This window comes from Corvus moneduloides, chromosome 1 (assembly GCF_009650955.1).
Source record: "Corvus moneduloides isolate bCorMon1 chromosome 1, bCorMon1.pri, whole genome shotgun sequence".
NCBI lineage: Eukaryota > Metazoa > Chordata > Aves > Passeriformes > Corvidae > Corvus > Corvus moneduloides.
In genome coordinates, this window is record NC_045476.1 from 145638433 (window position 1) to 145661365 (window position 22933).

General features: G+C 34.6%; 1 protein-coding gene across 49 annotated transcripts in view; it reads left to right on the forward strand.

The window, feature by feature from the left end:
* RIMS2 (regulating synaptic membrane exocytosis 2) overlaps positions 1–22933 on the forward strand; it is a 467470-nt gene that overhangs the window by 347852 nt on the left and 96685 nt on the right. For 9 of the 49 annotated variants that reach the window (XM_032131097.1, XM_032130815.1, XM_032130832.1 and 6 more), the window contains 3 exons: positions 4421–4453; positions 14630–14665; positions 19709–19809. The exons of 15 other annotated variants lie outside the window; for them this stretch is intronic. In XM_032131097.1, coding sequence (XP_031986988.1) covers positions 4421–4453; positions 14630–14665; positions 19709–19809 — 170 coding nt within the window. The remainder of the gene's footprint in view (positions 1–4420; positions 4454–14629; positions 14666–19708; positions 19810–22933) is intronic. 25 more of the 49 variants (XM_032131106.1, XM_032130876.1, XM_032131128.1 and 22 more) reach the window with 6 other exon arrangements.

Consider the following 22933-nt stretch of genomic DNA (forward strand, 5'->3'; position numbering starts at 1 on the left):
TAGATTAAACACATCAGAAAATATAAAGGTAATGTGTGCTTACAAATGGTAAATCTTTAGAGGGATAGATTTGCTTTCAATTTAAAGGGAATCATGCTTATCTTTATCTGTGGAGCATTTACGTCTCTCTCCTGGGTAGGACTATGCCTGGACACTTACATACACAAAGACTTTCAGAACTCTAATATAATGTGATGAAAACTAAGTTTATCTATTACCATGAATTCAGTGGTAAAAAATAATTAAAAATGAAGTTGTGTTTATTTTAAAAGAAGTTTGTAGTCAGAATTGAAAGTATGAGAGATTGAAAATTATGAAAAGGGGGATATGGTTAGAAATAGATTGAAGAAGGCAAAGTAATGATAGGACAGAGAGAGAGGTAATTGTCTTTTCTGGATTCATGATACTTCCAATCCAATGTGTAACTGTAGTGCATTAATACTTTGAGGTGTTACTATTTTGTCTTTTCCCCCCTTTATAAAATTACCATGTGAACTTTATTCAGAGAAGCAAAATAATAAAAGCTCTCTATGGATTCTTCATTTAGTTTATCTCTTGAGATTTATGAAAAAGTTATGCAGTCTACATGGTTTAATTTGATTTAGAGAGTTTATGATACTGAGAATATTTACAGTTTCTTCTTTTGTTATTTTCTACCTTCATCTCTACTGTTCTTATCTTTGGATAAGAGTAAGATTTTTCATGCTTACTGTCTTTACCTATTGTATTTTTTACATAGCATATATTACATATAGGCTACATTATGTAATTGCAGAATTAAGTGTATTGCTTTAGTCTTTCTTGTATTTTCTTGCTATATATTTGAGTAAAAATGTCAGCATATATCCAGTATACAGCTGTGATTTTGTGTGTATGAGTTTATGCCTTAAGATAACTACTTTAACTAAGAGGGAGCTACCTCATTAAAAAAAATCAGAAGTGTGGGACAGGCTCTGTATCTAGTTGGGGCTTAAAGCTTTTAAAGAGTATTAAAGGATACCAATTCTATTCACATCTCAGTCTAGTAAAATAGCCTTTTTGTCTAAATCTGCTAACAAATATTTGTACTCTTAACTTTTCTATCTACTCTTCTGTATCTGTATCCTTAGCATTGCAGAGTTTGAATTGTGTCAGGGGACATCTTTCCTGAGAGTTAAATGTATTAGATCACTCTTCAAGTTTAATCATATCCAGACTAATGACATGTACTTATGGAACATACAGACTCTGTGGAGCATTTCTATCTTAAGAGTCTCTTCCATGTTTTAAGATTATGTTTATTTGATTCTGGTATTGCATATTGTATTTTGTGAAGAGTGTCCAGAAATGAGACTTTTCAAATCTGAGCTCATATTTGCAGTGAAAGATCTTTGGTTCCTAGGAAAAGATAAAACTGAAATTAGGAAAACTCTTAAGGGGAAAAAAAAAGAGTGATTAACTTACATCTCTCTGTCCTCTGCTACTTTAAGAATTTTAGTTGGGCGTGTTTGCCATGTAAAGTTTTTTTTTTGAACACTGAGTTCCTAAATACTTCTCTTCTATGGGTGACATTACTTACAATGAACAGTTCTGTGTCAAAGCATGATAAAAGAGATGGTACTTATTTTGGGGGGAGTTCAGACTTAAAGTTTTTCATTAACTTTTTATGTTTATTTATTAAGATTTTCATTTGTTTCCAAGTCTGTATATAATAGCCTTATACATACTACTCTCATACATTGAGATGAACAATTGATGCAAATAAATTTGCATCAATTCCACAACAAAGCAGTAAGTTTACAAATGAAGACTGCCTATTGATGTGATGTAAATTTAATAGAATTGATGACATTGTTTTATTCTTTCGTTTAAATGTATTTATATAAAAAAGATCTATTTTGTAGATTAAGAGCTACAGAAATGGAGAATTTTCAAATATTTTTTGGGATTTATGGCATGGCTTCTTAATCAGGAGAAAATTGACTCACATATGTGATATTGTGTTTAAATTAATCAGTCTATTAGTACTTCCTTCTTCACATCGTTAATTGAAAGAAGTTGGTCCATTACCATGCCACAACTTCTGCAAATTCATTAATATTTCCAACAATAAATACAAAAATATTATAATCCATTTATCTCAACAGATGAGGTATCAGTTGATCAGGTATCCACAGTGAGAAGGCAATTATTATCTTTTTCTTTCCTCTGACTTCTATTAGAATTATTCTTCTAATATGTTTGATAAGTAAAAACCTACAACTGAAAAATATTTGTAATTAAGAATGATTTTTGATGCCACTTTGATATGTAATTTTTTTTTCATAACAAATATTTTGCATGAGAACTTTTAAAAATGCTATTTTTAAAAAGTATTGGTATATGTGACTGATATGCATGCAAATAGTGGTCATTTGATTCTAAAATACTCAAACAGAGCTTCCTTGCTATTCAGTTGTGTCTGTCTGGCATTACTAGAATACCTTGCATTATCATACCAGATATATTCCAATTTTGGAAATAATGTGATTCAATTATTTGAAAATTTATAGAGAAGGATTTATTTTATTGCAGTATATGTCTCAAAGCTGCTTGTTCTTATGTATATTAAAAATAATAAACCAAGGATAGTGGGGTCTTGACAGAGACTTTCTGATAACTGGTTTTGCTATACTAGGAGTGCTCACTTCAGGGCTATACAAATGTAATATAAAATGTTTTCAGAACATTTTGAATACTTTAAGCTGTGTTTTGGTGGTGCTAATAATCATTTATTTATTTATTTAGCACTTACAGCAATTATAGCTACACTGTATTAGTGTGGGCTGTAACATGCCATGGAGAAGTAGATCTTTCTATTTGCTTATTTGTATTTCTTCCAATGGATTCTTTGTCTTGCCCAGATAAAAAAAATATTTATACTTCTATTACTGGTTTTTTAACACGCAAAGACATGGCAAGCTTTGTCAAAACTGACAGCTGCTATGCTTTCACACTACATATCATATATAGAGCACTAATGTGTGTTCATTCTGTAAGCAAATTTAATTGCTTAAAAGTGCATTCTAATTATATATGTTTCAAGCTGCTTGATTTTGCAACACTTTTGGTACAGTCTTGGCATTTGATAGTAGATGAAAATATAATCTACTGCTATAATATAAAATTGTTTAAGTATAGAACAATGGTTGTCAGGTAAAATTTAGTGTTGTCTTTAATTTTGTTTTATTGATTTCTGTTTATTCTAATTTTACGTTTTTTTCAACGGTAACTTGTTATTGACTGTAAAATGACAATAAAATTACAGATATTTTTGCGGTGTGTAAAACTTTCTGGACTTCTTTATCTAGCATCTTCAGCATTAATGATTTATGAGCAGTGTTTTGTGACTCATTAATAAACTGCATGTTGAAATTAGACCAAGTTTATAGATTTTTTTTCTATTTCTGATGATTTTTGTAACAAAACATTTGTTCTGCTAGCAACAGTGGCTTCACAGTTCTTTGTAATTATTATTACTTTTCAAGATTAATTCCTCCCATTCTTTTGCTAAGAATACATTTTCAGTACAGAGCATGGCACTGTCCCTCAGATGTTTTCCAAGTCTGAAATGGCAGTGTGCTTTTGAATGTGAAGTAATAAAGTAAGTAATGAGATAGTTGCTTTGGCATTTAACTTGCATGCATTTGTAGTAACTTAGACTTCTGTGAGATGAGAGCAACACTGGTTCTGAAAAAGTACCCTGAATTGACCATGAGACTTAATAGCTATAAATTCTCTTTTCTCACGTTCTGTATTTTGGTCTTGATAATTTTGCCTTTGGCAGAGTGTTACAATAATGCAGTCCTTTCCAGAGTGTGTTATGTGGATTCCGAAATGTCTGAGCTTGTACCTAAGTTTGAAAAAAAAATCTATTTCCTGTTTTGGATATCTGAAGTTTGGTTCAGCATAAATTACAATAATTTAATAATTGAAAAATCTAATAATACAAGTCCCGTGGTGACATTAAACTGAGTGTTCAATACTTGAAAGAGAAAAATAATACTTGCGTTCAAGTAGATAACATTCAAAAAAATTGTACAGTCATGAACAAAACTATTTATGCTAGTTAACATACCTTTTACTGTCCAGCTTTTTCTTCAGCATCATTGCAAGAATTGACTTTGCTGTCAGTTATAACTTTTATTATTTCCTCAGCTCCTATACTAACTCTGTCTTTACTGTTCTTTTCCAACAACAGTAGTTTAACCGCTTCTTTCTCAGCTTTCTTTTTTCTTCTAGTGTCTTTTATTTTTTTCTCCACTTACTAACTCTGCTCTGCAGACTTCTCTCTAAAACAATTTTTGGCCCTTTCCCTCAGTGTCAGTTTTAACCTTCTGAATACATCCTCTCACGCCCATCTCCTTTGTCTATGTCTGTACATTACACGATGTGATCACAGAAGAAGCGGAATCATCAAGGAGAACAAACTCAGGTCTGTCTCTTCTACTGCTTTTCTCTGTGTTATTTTTTTCATTTTACCTTTTCTATGGATTTTATCACAGCTCACCTCACATACTTTTCCCTCTCTTCCCCCTCAATATATTGGCAAAATATTGTCAAGGTGTAAGAATTTAAGACGCTTATGTAATTTCAATTTCTATTACCTGTAAACTATGGTCACTATAAAAAGTGATGAAAGGTAATTGATGGCAAGTAGAATATGCCTTAAGACTTTAGACTGATTTGATTTCTACCATATCTATTCTTATTTTACATCTCAAATTATCTGTAAATTAGCCTTTAAACTTCCACTTAACACATGAAAACAATCTATAATTTTTTATCTATGCATTCGAAAGCTGCTATGAAAACTGCTACAACTGCAGAAACTCTTATATAACTAGTTATTTTTGACTCTGAGAGGATGTAATTTCAAAATTGAATAATTTCAGTAAGTTAAATTTCATGCATTAGAATTTCAAACTTAGTTTTTTGAATAAAACCTGTTTCAATTAGAAGTTGAATTTTTAGTGCAAAAAGCTCTTTTCTCATGCCAAAAAGTGTAAATCAAAAGTTTATGATTGCATGAGAGCAAGAAGTCAGAACATTGAAGGAGTTCTTACTTAGCTGTATTGTTTATGAGGCTTTTATTCGTGCATTACTTATGGTTTCTTTCATAAAAAATTTTAATCTGCCATTTTATTGAATTTTCCATGTACTTTATATTACTGGCAGAGAACTAACGTCTATCAAGGCATCCTAGCTCTGAAAATGCAGTATTTGTTCACACTTCCTTGCTTGTTCAGTTGTGGTATGTAGAACAACAGCAAAACTACCCATATTTAAGTTAATTAAATTCAGCTATAAAATTTAAATTTTAAAATTTTTGTGTAAAAGCTTTAATTAATTTCCTGTATCTCTGCTATTATCCCAACAAATTAGAGAAGCCACTTGGATGCCATTTAGATTAGAAAATCTGGAGAAGTTTTGGGGTACATTGACTGGTCCATTCGACTTAGGTGATATTTAGTGAAACGCTTTCATCTTTTCTGTACTATGACTGGCTCCTTCAGAGCTCAGTTTTACTTTTCATACTACTCTTGTCCTAATTAGAGTCATAGATTATTTTTAGAGAATCTTGCAGATTTTTGCTGTGGTTTTCATGTTAAACAAATCTCAAGATAGAAATTGTTAGAATTACAGGGTAAAAAAAGTTGAGTATGGATAGAAAAGACAACTGGCAGAGTGTTCATAATTTCCTCTTTTGTAAATGACCACTCTTAGAAATTAATAAATTATGCTGTAGAAAGACTGAGTTTACTTACCTTGTGCTTATGATTCATTGCCAGTCCCTGTGCAGTGATTCTGAATCTCTTGTATTACAAAACTGAAGTTAGATGATTGTGTGACCCATTTCCTATCTGTTCATAATAAAAGTTGTGGGTCTTTTTATTCAAAAGCCTTCTTCTGAGTTATTGATTGAATCAATATATTAAATCAGAATATGGAATCAGTCCATATCTCTCTTTGTGTTGGAAGAAATCAGACCTTAAAATGGTCAGAAAAAAGCATATCTTTTCATCACCTGTGTTTCTTGAACATATATAAGTTGGTAATACCCGTGTATTATTAAATTTTATTGACATTGCAGTTCTTCTGCGAAACACTACTTAGCTCAGAGTGTTAGGTAAAGGTATTAGGCACTGATTAATTTAATTGTCTAGCACACAAATGCAAAAGAATGATCAGCACTGCAGTTGCAATAGTTGTTATTACTGCCCTTAAACTCAAGAGAAAATACAGTTCTGTGTATAGTAATATATTTTCAGATGTACATTTGAAACAGGTGCTCTTCCATGCTTGCCTGTGTAACAAAGCAGGTTACACATTTCAGTACAAGGCACTTGGAGCACAGCTAAAAAGCAAGGGTGACATTTCAAAGGCATACTTTAGAACAAAGTGTTTTCCCATTGTTTTAGAATTTGCTTTAAGAAGTGAATCTGGGATTATCCCTTTACAGGTTTTCTTAGGAAATGGTTTTCACATTATTTATCATGCTACCAAACATTCATGTATTCCAGAGGATTAGCTATTGATTTTAGGTGTTACTAGACCAAGAAGTCTTGTGAAAGCTAAATATCTGAATATGTTACAATTGTATTGATAGAAAAATGTTGCCTTTTCCTCTCTCTGGATATTATAATCTATAACTGTAAAAAATAAAATTTTATTCCTTGAAAAAATCTAGATTTTTTATTATAAGTTTTATGAAAGTGAATGCAAAGCTTTTGCTGTATATTTCAGGCACAAAAGCAAGTTCAGAAAGCTAAGAAGCAAAGGTATTTTAATATAAATTTTGTTATCTGACAGCAGTAGAGCTTGATAGAATCCTTAATGACTAAACCCTGTTTTGCTTGGGTGAAGGAGGTGCTTTGTGATACAGGGTTTTCACAAACCTGCTTTGAGATGCATGATTTTCCTATTTTTCAAATTAGTATGTTTTATAAGTTTAGATATTGTGAAAACTGTGGAGGAGATGTGTGCCTGTTCACATCCCCTTGGCTTCACAAAGAATACTTCCATTCAGGAGAAGTAGAAGTAAGCTCCTACCTGCCAAAGAGCCTTAGTTACAAAGCAGACATCTTTATTTTTGTCAGTAACGTTGGTCAGACCAACCAGTTATCATTGTGCCAAAAATTACTGGCAAGTGCATGTAATACTTACTGTGTTCTTCAAACATATGAAATACAGAGAACATTCTTCAGAATTCCAAAAATTAATCTGGTTGACTCAAGTAACTGCCCAAAAAATGATCATCAAAGCATTGGAAAGGCAGATCCATGCCTGTACAAAGGCAGTCAGTGCACATACAGCAGAAATAGTGCTGGGTAATTGATTCCAGGTTTATTCCAGGATGAGAAGGGGTGGCTTAGTGATGCCCAGGCATTCTAAACTTTCTAAGTTAGATGGAAGTTAGAAGATAGTGGGGACTGTTCAATTTCTAAAGGGCCATGAAAGGCAGGGAAATAAATATTGAAGTCCCTTTTTGCAAGCTCTGAAGTAAAACTGTCACGTTAAGGGCACACAAAGGCTTGATTAGAGTTTTTGTTAACTTTCAGAGTGCAATTCAAATAGAAAAGGACTTTGAAATAAAATTTTTTCTGTGCTTTATAAAATCTCTTTGTAATAACATGATTGATGGCAATGAAGCCTACAAAAACTAACAAACCCTACTGAAGATGAATAGAAAGAGCTTGTAGACCTCGACAGCGGAGGGCAAAACAGTGAAAGGGTGTGGCAAATATACTGTAGGAGAAAGCAAGGACAAAAAAAATGGTACAATTCAGAGTGTTTAAGAAATCAGCTGCAGTAGAAGACAAGGAGCACAGTTTTTTTAATCCATTCTTATCGGTACCATGAGAGGTTTTTCAAGCCTTCCAAGAGTGGATCTACTGTGATGTACTTACCCTTTATAAACAGAACATGACACCCCTCTACTTTTGAGTTGTTATTATTATAGTCAGTATTCTGTGACACACTTTCCTTTAAAGAGCAGGATGGTGCCTTGTTCTATTTCCATTTTCCTTATGTTGAAAAAACATTTCTGGGTAGAATTTGTAACATTTTAGCACAAATATGATTAAATTACTTGTGCATCTCTGAACGCCTCTGTGATATTTAGTTTGACAGGCTTGTTTAAAATCTGATGCCGTAGACAGTGAATGAGACATTTAAAGCATCTTAATCTGTATTTGGTCAACAAAACCCAAAGGGTAAACTCCAAATTCAGTTTATAGGTACTTAGCATAGTAATATGGCTGGCTAAACTGGCTACCCTGCTATCATACTGGATGGCTGGGAGGCTCTTTGTCCTTATTTTTTGTTTTGTTTAGAATTAAATCCAGAAACCAAAGACTTCCAAAGTAGCCATCTGTACTAAACCACAAAAATAAAGTCTGATGATCAGTCTGCTGAAGCTAAAATACTAAAACCATCAGATTATGTAATTTAAAGTGGCAGCATAATTGTGCAAAACATTTGGTCGTTAATTTGTAGTTCTTCTGAGTTCTAAATTCAGGTGCACACACCATTGATGGTCTTGTGTTCTTTGGTTAAACCTTTGACCATCTTTCTGGTTATTGAGATGCTAATGAAGATGTCTTGCATTCTTAGGATAGCTGAAGAATCTCTATTAATACCTGTTAGCTTTTCTGAAAGCAGAGGCGTAATTATCATCAAATGTTTGTGCTTATGATTGGAAGTGGCTATATCAGAATGTGGAATACTCTGTGGTTATGCTGTGGAGTGTGCCAGTGGTGGGAGCTCTGAGGAGCATGCTTGGCAAACAGGATGTTGGAAATCTTAATAATAAGACTGTGCTCAGGTTTTCCTGAAAGCAATGCAGAGTTTATAGTGTGGCTGATCTGAATGGATTTTTATGAGTACAGAATAGAAGGGCCTACTGACTGCTCAGATATTTTTCTTTTACACTTTCAAAATCCTATTTCATGTCATTTATATAGGGAGGATGTGCCAGAGTTCTTGGGAGAAACAAAATGGGATGTTTTAGCTAATATTTGACTTACTACTTCTTTCTTCCATCCGTTTTCCATGTAGGCCTCAGTATTTTATGAAAGCCACCAAAGTGTATGTAGACCTTCGTATGAGGCAGCACAGAAAAATGTCACCAGCTACCCTGCAAAAATGACCTTGGAAAGGGATCTAGGCAGCATGAAAAAGGGCTAGCCATAGCCCTAATCATTACTTTAATAAATATGCAAAATAGAACTTTGCAGCTTTTTTCAAAAGACCTTTGTCCTTTACCAGCTGCACTGATCTATCCCTAATGACGGAGACCTGAGCTGACCCTGTCAATTTATAAACCAAGGATTGTAGAGATTCTTTAACTTCCCTGTTTAGATCACCACACTATTTTATTCAATTATTTTACTAAACAGTGCCATGTATTCTGCAAATAAGCCAAACTAACATAGTTAACATGCTTTTAGCATTGTGATAAAAATTTATTTAGGTGGCGAGAAATGTCCCCTGGGTTTTAGTCTTTCTTTAGTGTGTCAAGCTTGAAACCAACAAGAAAAAAAAAAGAAAAAAATCCGTCAAGCAATCCTCAAATAGAAAACAGGAATGTGAAGACATCTTCCCTGCTAGGAAGCTGGCTGGCTGAAATAGTCTTCTTTTGAGCATGCCCTTTTAAGGGCAATAATTGACACTTCAGTCACATTTAAACAGTAATAATAAGTATCAGGAATATATAAGTAATATTAAGTTGAAGAACACTTCCACAACCATTAATTATTTTTTATTTTCATTCAGTCTGTGATGTGGATCACAGACTTGGAAAGAACTTGTTTGCTGCAACAGTACCTTTTTTATTTTTGTCACAAATTGGACATAAAGCCCTGGAGTGAAGTTCAGTAACCATTCATATCACACAGCATCTGATACTTTGCTAGACCTGTAGCAGTTAGGCAGTTATATTTTTCACACTGTTGACAGCCAGAATGAAAAAAATTTAGAGCTAATTCCTTAGAGGTAGAATTGGAATTTAATAGCTCAGCAAACAGGAGGAAATTTAATCCTTTGTGTACATGACCTTTAACTGGCAAGTTTTGATGTTCAAAGCAAATACTTCTACATTTTACATTTTACTTTTAGGAGACAATCTTCTTTCCTTTGCCTAATTTGATAATAGGGCTATGAAGACGGCGCAGGGCCTTCAGTGGAAGGCATACAAGGAATGATGGAGGTGACTTGGTCTGTTCAGCCTGGAGGAGACTGAGGGGAGACCTCATTGCAGTTATAACTTCTTGTGAGGGGAAGAGGAGAGGCAGGCACTGATCTCTGCTCTGTGGTGCCCAGTGACAGGATCCGAGGAAATGGCCTGAAGTTGTGTCAGGGGAGGTTTAGGCTGGATATCAGGAAAAGGTTCTTCACCCAGAGAGTGTTTGGGCACTGGAACAGCTCCCCAGGGAAGTGGTCACAGCACCAAGCCTGACAGAGTTCAAGAAGTGTTTGAACAATACTCTCACACATGGTGTGACTCTTGGGGCTGTCTGTACAGGGCCAGGATCTGGACTCGATACTGATGTGTTCGTTCCAGCGCAGAATAGTCTGTGATTTTGTGATGTTGTTTCAGGGACCTTCTTTTCAGAATAAAATTGATTTTCCTGTATTTTCATGAATAGCATTTCAAGAGAAATCTCTAGTAAGAAATTCAGCTAGCATTTTTGAAGTAACCAAAAGTTAGGCTTCTACATGTATATTTGATTTTTAAAATAAAATGTTATTTAATAATTTGGTCTACTTTGAGAAATCAGACTCAATTTTCAATAAAGCACAGAAGTAGAGGAGCTATTTTATCCACTGTATAAATATAATTCCTAGTCATATTGCTGTTATTAAGTGTCTGCAAATATGAAAAATAGAAGGATAAAGTATTTTATGTCATTGTCTTATCTTATGCCTGAACTCAGAAACAAACAAGGAGTTCCATGTCTGTCTCTTACAATGACGTGTATCCTCCAGCATTGGAGGCTGCAATCTTTTTCATTCAAGACAAGGAAGTCAAGATTTATTTTAAGCCTCTGTTCAGTTTATGCAAATCTCATTCATCTGGATCCCAGGTGAGAGGGAAGAGAAAGGTCAAGGCAGAACCAGGATCTAACCTTAAGTTCGGGGCAGTCAGCTGTGAGAGAAGGGAGAAACCCTGGGAGGAAGACTATGAAGTCCAGCACCTCCCAGTTGTAACCTTAAGGCTGCAAAGTCAGGCTGCCCCTTATCTTCACCAGGAAACCAGCAATTTTTGAGCAATTGTTCAATGCTGCCATCAGTATCCATGACTAGGGAGAAATCTGCTATCCTGCTTCCTCTGTGGAACTGTTACTCTATTCTGTCATGTACAGAGATGGACATGTTCTGTTCCAAGGAACTTGGAGTCCCTGCTACATGAGACTTCTTGGCATGAGGTGGGTGAAGTCTGATGGGGCCCTGGCACCTCCAGGTACCCATCAGAACAGCAAAGCTCATTGAGTTGAGGCATTTCCAAGAAAATCAAGGCCATTTTAGATTAGTTTTAGTTCTTGACAAGCTTGCTCTTGAATGAGGCTCTTATTAAGAATTCTTTTCTATTAATTTTATCTTTCAGATGCATGTTAGATTGTTAGATATTTCTCAGATGTTAGGACCAGTTAGAAAGAACAGGGAGTTAGACTAGGGCAACATGGCTGTGTCTACTATTAAATGAAATGTCAGTGGTCATTATAATAGCAATGTCTACTGTGATGGTGGAAGAAGGTTTTGAGAGAGAATATTTCAGCATTTCAATCTCTCTATGGCTATAGTTCATCTCTGTATTCCATCAATATACTTAAATAATCTGTAGTCTGATTAAGCTGAAAACATAGTTATTTTCTGTAATGTGCAGAAATGTATCCTTCATGAAAGCATTGATTTATTTTCTCCAAAGTGTATAGCTCTGAAAAAAATTACTTCGTGAACTGAGATCATTACACCACAGGATACAATATATGCTTTTCACTTTGCAAACCAAGGTTAAATCAAGTAATGTAGACAAATACTGACTAATGTGATGATACTGGTCATAAAAAAAACATCAGTTCAAGATTTTTTAGGAATGACTGGTGGCTTTGTCATCTCATATTATTAAGTTTGAGACATTTTAAAATAATCTCATAGTGATTTATGGGTTTTCAGCAGTTTCAAGACATTAAGGCTCTTTAGAACTTTTTTTGTTTTGAACACATTGCAACCAAAAGCATTAATTACTTTAGTATCAAGATCCTGAACCTGCTCTGAATTCTTTTAGAGGTGATGACTAGGCCCATAGCTGCAGTGAAGATCTTTGCTGCTATGAAGTTAATATTGTTTTACTTGGTAGATGGATAATACCAATTTTGTTGAGTTCTACTGCTTCCATTCAAGTAAGATCTTTCTCAATTCAATCTTCGGTTCCTTCTAGTACATCTTCAGACAGCTCTTCACAACACATCTGAAACCTCAGTTTGAAGAGTAGGATCCCCTGTGTTGACCTTTCTACTAAAAATCTAAAGAATATATCTGTTGTAGATATTTTTCACTTCAATTCCACTTTGAAAACTCAAAAATCCAATAGAATTTTATGTTTGCTAGTACTGTGATATTCATTTCTACAATCCCATTTGGAAATGTTTTTCTGTGTACTTTTTAAACCTAGTGCAAGAGTGAGTGAAAGTTGGAAAGTTGGAGTGAAAGGTTTCAAACTTCTTTATTTTGACAATGTATTTATTTAAAGATTTGTGTTTGAAAGATGTTCAGACATAAGGATGAATGGACTTCTGGGCATCTTAAAAAATTAATTACCCTATATAGTATAAGATTCCTGTATTAAGATAATATTTAGGCAAAGATTTCCTTTCACTATGCATATGGAATAATTCAGAAATGTCATCATTCTCTCTGAGTTCAAGCTCAAGGCTGTTTTAACGACTCAAGTAACTTTCCTCTATTGTACATTATGTTGGATCGGTGGTATTGCTACCAAATTTCTGCTTTAGAAAGTAATGAGACAGTAGATGACATTGTACTTGTAGATTTTATATTGGTGACAGCAATTTAAAACTAAAAGAAAAATAAAAAAATAAAATTGAAAGGTTGAAAAGCAAACAAAACTATCATTCTCTGCTATTTTCCTAGCACTATCCACAGCCCACATAGATAATAAGGCCAGGCTGCCCAAAGGCCAATTCAGAAGAATGCAAAAAGCCTTATTGAAAAATGGTATTGAGTATGGGGCAGGACAGGTCAGGGAATGGGAGAAGTTCCAAGAACTGATTTAGTACCCACTGATTTACAAAAGTGTAGGTTTATGACCTGCCATATCCATTTCCCATTAATTTGCCTAATAGTTCCACTAGAAATTGCCAGCAGAACAATAACCTTGATCCCACACATGATAGGAAGCCAGATGCTGTTGAAGTGTAGCATATTATTTATGCTCTCTGCAGGAACATATTTTTCCTTCTTACACTTCTACCTTGCTTGAATATGATTTCTCTCTGAGTTTGACTTCATCCTCTGCTTTGATGCCCACCTACAAAATAGTATTTCCTTAAAATACAACAGCTCTGTTTCCCATTTCAGTCTATGTACTGTAAATTAGATCAAAATTTTGTGAGCAACCCTCAATAACCAAAAATTCTGGAAAAATATTTAGTTCTAGTAACGTATACTGTTTTTGGTGTGTAGCTTGGGGGCTGTTGTTCTATATTCATGGGATTGTTTTAATTGAATTTAATGTAATTTTGAAAAGTAAACAATCTATTTCAAAGTTAATGTATTTCAAATTAAATTTCATTTGACTTAAAAGTCTTTCACATTATTTACCAAAACTGGATTTCAGATTATTTATGGGCTGCCAAATTATTTGATAGGGATCCAATGTATTTTCATTTCTTTGTGATAGACGATTGCCCTGAGACATTTACAACCTTTAATATGTATTCAGAGTATTTGCTGGCATCAGTCAGCTGAGTTTATGTGCATGAACTGAATTCTGAGTATTGATGTTAGTGTCTTTTGTTCTTCATAATTTTTAACTCTAGGAAAAGCTACAGCAATATCATTCTTAAACCTTTTAACCTGTAGAAGCTATGAGAATTGATTAAACCAATGAAGATATAAAGCAATTGCCAAAACCTATTCTGACACATTCAGTTTTTATGCCTGAACCATTAGACTGTATCTCATGTGTGCACTGCATAAAACATAGAGCACAAGCAAATTTTTTTACTTCTATTTTTGTGTCATCCCAATCAAAGAAACTGTAAAGTAACTCTATCTGACACCTGCCTTGCTCTCTCTTTCTTGAGTGTGCGAATGATTCTGAAAGTGCACAAAATATCCATGGGTTCCCTTCAGTAAATGTTCAATAAGAGTACACAAATGTATACACTAGCATGCAGTGAATATGCCTCTAGATTTAGAGCATCATACTTGGTTGGTTGACTAAATTCTTCAAGTTATATTAATTTGCTGAGTTTTGTCAATTTTTTCCTTTTTAATGCATTTTTATATTACTTTTATTATTATTTCTGCATTTTTTTTCTCTCCCCCTCTTTTTGCTTTACATATTGCTTTCATTTGTTTGTAGAAGAAAAGAAAACAGATCCAGAGAATGGGGATACAGGTAGGGTGACTTATTAAAAATATGTTTGTGCTTTTCCCTTAAATTCTTTGATCTGTTATGTTTAAGCAAATATGTAGCAAAGAGTTGGAGTGCAATTTTGATGTATTTTGGGAATTTCAAAATAGACACTAGAAAATGGAACCTAAGAAAGGGCTTTCCCAAATGTATTTCCTTTGCTGTTTTAAGTGTGTCAAATAAGGGTGAGAAATGGGAAGAAAGAGACCAGAATCAACTAAAGGCAGATGTCATACATACTTTAAGACTTCTTTTCTGTCCTCCCCTCTCCAAACACTGAGCATGCTCACCTGCACGTTTTTCTGCTCTGTTACAGGTTTCTGATTTCTAAAGCATCAGTGTTACTTTAGTCCCCCCATCATGAGTTTTTTCCCCATGCCTTAGTGCCTGTCCCTCCCAGATTTTGTATCCCTTTTGCCCATATGTATCCAAAACAAAATCGGTTCTAATATTGTAAGGGAAACTCCACTCTTCCATACCTGATTCCCTTTAACTCTTTGTGCCCCAGAAACCTCACTGTACAGCAAACTCCTCATCCAAACTGAAATCCTGGTATAGGATCACCATGACCAGCGTCTCTAGGAACTAGAATGGTTTAATAATTTCCACTGGAGAAGACAATGAAAGAAAGAATGAAAGAGCAGAGGTCTCAGCTAGTTTTATTTTGATTTTTAGCCAGATAGGTTTGCCTTAGGCTGAGTTGGATGATAAGGGCAGTTTGTTGTCCCTTTTGTCTCTGGTGTGGATCACAGGCTATCAACTGAAGAGTCTTACCCTATCGAGTAACCAGTATTTGACCTGAAGAGCAAATAACAGTCTTTAGCTCCAGGCTGAATTCAGTGATTGCTTATCTCCTTGTAAAACTGTGACTCAGTGAGCAGCTGAGGTTAGGAGAAGTTAGGTATTAACCAAATCACCGATTACAGCCCTTCACTTTAGTGGTAAAGTAGCTGAAATTTATCTTTTTTAATCTTAGCTTATTTCAAGTTAAAACATGAAAATAATGTTTTTTATTTGAAGCTGAAGCAGTGATTTTAGTGCCTGTCCTGACTCCTGTTGTAGGAATGGAATTATACAGCAACCAGCTAGACCTTGATAGGAATTATGTGGATCTTACCTCAATAGGGCTTATCCCTAGATTCCACTTCAGTAAAAGAATCAAGCAGAGTTCCTTTTTCTACTATGCTTAGTAGGCAATAGTAGTTACAGCTGAAGCTGGGTGCCTCTGAATAGGGGCTCTGCCTGTTGCTTGTTACTGGATTTTATAGTCTCTATAGGTGGCTTAATTTTCCAATTGCACTTCTGCTCATCCAATCCTGCTTGCAGCATCTGGGGTCTTCTCTTCTGATTTAATCCTGCAGCCTCCAGGCACCCTTTTGTCTGTGCCTTGAGAAATTTCCCTATCTTTTGTTACAAAATATCCTATAGCTAAAGTCGAAATTACAGTTCATTGTCTAATGGTTACATTTCCATAGATAAAAACAAAGGTCGAATTCACGTGGCCTAAGGTTTAATCTACTGTAGTCACTAGAGCTAAACTCTAGCACAACAGTCTCTCACTGCCGTCCTTGTGGATCTAAGGAGAGATTACAGGGCTGCACTGCACAGTCCTTCTGTGCCTTACTCTGGCATTTTAGGAGTCTTTGCACTGTAGTTATATTGCTTCCCCTCAGCACACTCTCTTCTCAAAATATGGGGAATGGCTGGTAATGAAACAGCAGTTGTCTTGGTCAGCCAGGAATTTCCTTGTGCCCATGAAAACCCCGCTGAACTAACCTTCAGGCCATGGGTTTTTAATGTGAGAGAGTTCAAAACAAGCAAAACTCCAGAATGTTGCCTACTGTGCAATGACCCCAGTTAGGTCTGGTGAGCAGCACCAGGCTTTGTTCTTCCATTCAGTCTTAATTTTTTGTGTTCATATGGCTGGAATATGAGTATCTCCTTGGATATTTCTGTTGGAGGCACAACTACTGTTTATAAGCAAAATTCTGGAAGGAAGTTCAGGCAGAAATGAACTCATTTTACCTGGCCAAAATTTGGTTGCATAACACTTTGGTACATTGTGGCAGTACATCAGCTTATCAGAAGCAGCTTTAACTTTTCTAGTGTCAGTCCTGAAAATGTGTTGTACTGGGCTCTAGCTAAGGATCTAAGAACACAGGCTCAGTCAGCCCTTGAGTGATTCAAATGTGTGAAAGCTTATGTTCCTGCATTTTAACCACTGTTGGTAAAAAATGGTTAGATTCAGGTTAGTTCTGCTTTGTTGACACACGCTCCATGAATGGCTCCTTACTGCAGTGAAGTCCTTGGGATAGGACTGGTGCTCTGCCTTGGTTACCAAACTCATGTTGAAAGCTGAAACTTTTAATGCACCCAGACGGTTACTGAACTCTCTAGAAGTATTTTCTGCTCCTGCTAAATCTTCCCGCATAGGTGTCAGCTGAGTAGAGATTTGCCAGCAGAAGTGGAGATGATGACAGCCCTGCATTCCCACCATTTAGTGTGACATGCTTTCACACTGGAGCACGGGAATGGGAAGTGCCGTGACGCTCTCTCAACCTTTCCTACTCCCATCCAGGTCACAGCTGCATCTGGCTGAAGTTACAGTGAGATCAGCCCGGGCACACAGTAACCCTGCACTCTCCTGCTGCATGTCAGTTCCATGTACAGTAGAACCAGAGCTGATCTTCTGCATTAGGAACTTGCCACTGCCCTTAGGTTTTCCTCCTTTTGCACATAACTGAATTCACTCACTTGTTAAAGACAGTTTCAAAAATACAAAGCAAGTTAGATTTTCCTTTAATAAAATTTTATGAGAATTGAATAATTTTTTTCAAAATTTTTCTGTCTTGTTTTTCTCTTGAGAAAACATAAGCTACAACTTTTGCTTGTTTTTTTTGCAGACACCTCATACCAAGGTCTTATATGTTATGCTCCCCTTTTGAGTGGCATATTTTTTACAGATCATAGGCAATTAGATTTTTGGAAATCTAACTTCCACTTTGTCAACTGATCATAGATAAGAATGAATATTTTCTCAAGTAATTGTGAAATTTCTAATTTATGCTCAAGAAGTGTTATTTCTTCACTTTCAATTTCCTGAAATTTGGCAGAATGTCTGGAGACAAAGAACACATGCAATGATTTAATAAGAAAACACAAGAAAAATTGACAAGATTTCCCTTTTTGTGAAAAATATCTCCTTTCTTACATTACTGAAAAATGACGAGAAGATTTGCAGAATATTATGATTTCAGCAAAAGATGATTTCTTTCTTTGAGAGGAGGCTGGAGTATTTTACTTCAAAAAAATGTACGTTACTTCTGTCATTGAAAAAAGAAAATACCATTTTCCAGTGTAAAGTTTTTGTTTCCAAGAGAAAAAAAAATCTTTAGAGTTTTTAAAACTAGATCCTAAAAAAGTCACTTCATCTTAATGATAAATTGACAAACAGTGCAATGGGTTCTATAATGGGTAAGGAAAATTATGATGGAAAAAAACTAGCCGAACTTTATTTTAGAAATTTTCATCTGCTTCTCTCTTTTTCATTTTGTTTCTCCCTATAAAACACCATTTATTCTTTCTCATTAATTTTTCTTAAATTTAATTTCTCTTAGAATTTTTGATGAAGTCTTTTCTTTCATGTTGCTATAGGAAGTAAAGATAGAGAGTTAGAAGACAAAAACTAGAAGCCAGAAGGTTTATAGAGAACAGAACAGCTTAGTCTTTTTGGATTCCCATTTCCTTTCACCTCCTCTCCTTCCAGATTTCCGATGAGGTGCCACAACATTTACCTGGCAGCTCTCATTGTATATGCTACTACCCCTATTGTTCTCAAGAAAGAAAATACAAAGCTGAGAGGCCCAGGTTCTGTGCAGAGCCCCAGTTTGTTGTTAGATTATGATTTACAGCTGAAGTTCAGAGTTTAAATCAGGTTTCTTAATACACTGGGATCTAATATTCCCATCTCAGTTCCATAAATACGGTCCAGATTGCTCAATACATACAATATACAGAAAATTCTATTTATGGCTAGTGGGTTTCTGAATTTTTAATCCTAGACAACTTTTGTGTTAAAATTATGGATAGTTTAATACAAATGTTAGTCAAAATGAAGGCTTTTTAGCATTTGGTGGATAATGATTTATGCTTGACTTATACCAGGTTAAAGCAGAAAAGAATCGAATATGTGTATACACACATATATTTTGTTTGAAAATCTTTTGTTAGCTCTTTTCTTCCTCTCATTTTTCTATTTCTCAGTCTTCCACCTCAGCTTTGTCACTTAATTCCTTATTATTTTACATTGTAAATCGTGGTATTACAGTACCAGTTTGTTGAAACCAGCTGCTGCCTGAGTCATGTAGTGAGAACCCATCCCTGACTGAAACTAATCATGTATTTGATCCAGGAAGAGTGAATCCTGAAATTGTTCTTGAAGCTGTGTTTCATTACAATGTAATACAGTGATGCCACTGGGTGGCTCTTTAAGATTCCTTTAGTCATCTTTAAATTTTTTGAGCATAGTAAGAATATACTCAAATAGTAAATGGAAGGTCTGCTAGTCTGTGGTTGTTACTTGATTATTAATTTGATAAGTCAGACTATAATAAATGCAGAACCAGAATCTCTACCCCAAATAAGCAGGTTATCCTTGTATTCCTCTTTATTAAATAAAAGACTCAATTTCTCTTGAATATTACTAAAAAAGTAAAATTATGTTCTGTGGAAACATTGTGTTTCATTTATATTGAGGTTTTTTCACAAAGTTGGCTTCATTTGAATTGTGTAGATAATACAACACTTATTAAGATTCTGCTGAAATACTTATCTGCTATTTTCCTTGTGTTACAACTTTCTGGTTTTCTGAAAAATTGCAATTCAGGAACTAAAATTATATGCACAGAATTTAAGTAGATCAAATTTCATCTCTTTCTGTTAAAATTTCCGTGAGCATAATTTTAACCTTGGAATTGAGGACTGCTTGTGTATTTATTTTCTTTTCTTCTTCTGTTTTTAACTTAACAGGTGCAATGGATGTAGAAGAAAGGAATCGCCAAATGAAAATGAGCAAGTACAAACAGGTAGCAGGATCAGATTCCAGGCTGGAACAAGATTATCATTCTAAGGCAAGGGAGTTTTGTTTTGAAAAGCAACAAAATATGCGAAACTGAAATACCCAACATTCTATTAGAAAGTAATAGATGAGTGCCAGGTTGTTTCTTCAGTAAGTTTCTTGTGTGTCTATAATAAAATTTTGGAAATGTGCAGCAAAATTCTTAACACACAGTGTTCTTGTTTATTAAAATTTAAGAAGGGTAAGTTAAAGCAAATGAAAGAAGCAGTGTAATTGTCTATCAGAATGAACAATAGTGCCATGATTTAAAAACTCAAAGAGAAGGAAAAAAGATGTTTATTGAGTGACAGATGGAATGAGAGCTATTGAAATTTGTTCATGGCTTTCATATAGTTGAACAGAGAGTTATCTTGATCTATTGAAAACTGGAAGATGAAGTGTTACTTAGTGGCTTTTTAGCACTTGGAAAAGTGTTTTATACATCAACAAAAGCTTTTACCCCAGATGTGGCAGATTGCCAAGAATCTGAATCTCTATGTAGTAGTATAACCTTAAATATACTATCCAAAATTTCCTGCTATCTGGAACAGGGTCATGTCATATAGAGTGTGTTAATTAAAATAATGAAGATATTTTCAATTTAAATTTCTATTATATAAAAATAATTTAGTGTCCTCTAAAAGACTTCATTAATTGAGGTCGTATTGTAAGTGGAAAACATGAGACTTCTGACCTATAAAAACCTGGCTGAGGAAGAGAAATCTGTTTTAGACTTTTATTTCCAGGTCTTTCTTCCTTGCTCCCAGGATTGGCAAAGCTACTATAAAATGAGACATTTAGTATTTGAATGCAAATAAAGAATCAATTTTATTAATTAATAATTATTATTATAATTAGTATAATTATTAGTTTTGAAGATAATGTAGACTAATACACTTCATATAATTTCTAGAATATACATTTCAGTGTGGGAAAATAGAAGAGCTTTAGCAAAGTCCATTTCCAAATGGAAAACCCTGTTAATGGAAATAGAATTGACAAAACCAAGACCGTGAAAATGGCTTAAGATACTTCAAAACTCTGTAGATGTGCTTCATGGTTATTTGGGTATTTTGCAAATGTCGTTTTAACTACACAAGGCATAGGAATGTTTATTAACATGTAAGAGGGACTTGGATACTGTCGTGTTTAGATGTTTCTTTTATTTTGACATTTATGGCAAAGTGTTTCTATATTGTTGGCTTTGAAAGGTGTCACCTTTTTAGAGATGAGCGTAATACTGTGAGCAGACCTCATCGTAAGTGTTGTGACCGTATGTACCACAAAAATATGACTTTATGTACTGTATGTATGACCAGACTTGATCTGCTGATTCTCCTGCTCCCTCAATGCTTCACTGAAATTTGAGTCAGAAGTAGGACTGGTGCAGATTAAATTGATTCTCATGTAAAGGAGTTAGATAGAATATATCTACATAAGGAAGTATTTACTACCCTTGTTTTGCCATTTCACCTACACCATATTATTGGGCCTCACTCTGCATCTTTTATCTTTTTAATTAAAATTTTACGTTCAGTATTATTGGAATGTATTAGAGGAAAATTATAAATTGAATAATTTTATGAATATGGTGGTTTATTTATTGCACACATCAAACAATGTCTCCAGAAATAAAAAAATAATTTACTCTTCTGCTTAAGTGTAGTTTCAGTACTTGAAAATGAGTTATTTATTCTATCAATGAACCTGTGGAACTAGACACTGAATATTCACATATATGTATTAATTCAACATGCATTCTTAAAATCGTGTAGTTTCAAAGCCATATGAGAACCATAACTCTCATAAGCCATATGAGAGTTCTGTCTTCACTTTTTCACCACTGCTTCAATTCCCCTTAATTAAATTCTTGTATTATCTAGAGACAGAAAACGAGTAAGTAAAATTTATCTACCTGGTTTCTACAAAAATTCTTTTGGAATCGTGAACTGAAACACATATGTCAAGTGCTGACTGAAACGTTCTGTACCGTATACAGTGACTTCAATTTTTTTAGACCTCTCAACTGGCACAAGCAGGCAGTCATGAGTGCCATGCCTGAGAAAGATGTCATTAAGTAGGCATTAAGCCACATTCAGGAAAGCCAGCACATAGAATTTTCTTTTGCCTTTTCTGTTCTATTTCTTTCTTTAAATAGAAGTCAACAGGTCAACAGCATCTTTATGTCCCTCTTGATTATTTTGAGTTAAGAAAAAATACCCAATATCTTTCCTTTCTGAGAAGGCAAAAGCTATAAAAGTTGAAATTGTATTAAATATTCAAATATTGAAATAGGCATCCTGTATTATATCTCTCTAGCTTTGTGCTACCTAAGTCAGTGCTAGAGGCTTTAGAAGAAGGTACATGCCCTTCTGCGGTGCATAGTCATACATTAAGCAGCTTGTGGGAAAAGTGTAATTCCAGACTTCAATGTTCTTAGAAGCTACTGAATTATAAAATTGATGCTCCCTTAAATTTTTTCCTCATGATTGATAAAATTTCAGATTGTATTTTTATTGTTCTTATACGTGGCTCATTATTTTTGGAACAATAATTATTCTGCTTCTATAAAATTTTGTATACATTAGTTTAGCAGGGTGTAGAAGAGTTATTTCCTTAAATAACTTCCTTCAGAAGCTGCTGAAGTGTGGTTTCAGGACCGACATATCGAAAGCAAGCAACATATTAACTTTCATATGAATATTTACAGCTAAGCAGATAGAAAAACATTGTAGGCACTAAGAATCAGGTAAATTAATTTCTGATATTGGAACAACTATTTATTTCTGCTTATTGAGTACTAATAGACTTGTACTAAATAGGATGTATGCTACTGTGTGAATGGCAGTGCCGGTAGATGCTGACATACAGGAAAACCTGAATTCTGGAAATATAGAAAAAACCCACAGTAGCACAAGAGTTTTCCACCAGAGACAAAATTATCCATTTATCATACTGTGCCTCTGCAACACCAGCCTGATTTGTGTGGTTTTCCTCAAGAATCTTTCTGTGACTAGTTTATTGTTTTGCGTAAGAACTAAGCTTCCCAGTTCTATATTGTTAAGCAAGATGTACTGTGAAGAGGGAAGGGCCAAGATGGGAGCTGAGAGCCGGATGCTGGACTCACATAGTTCACA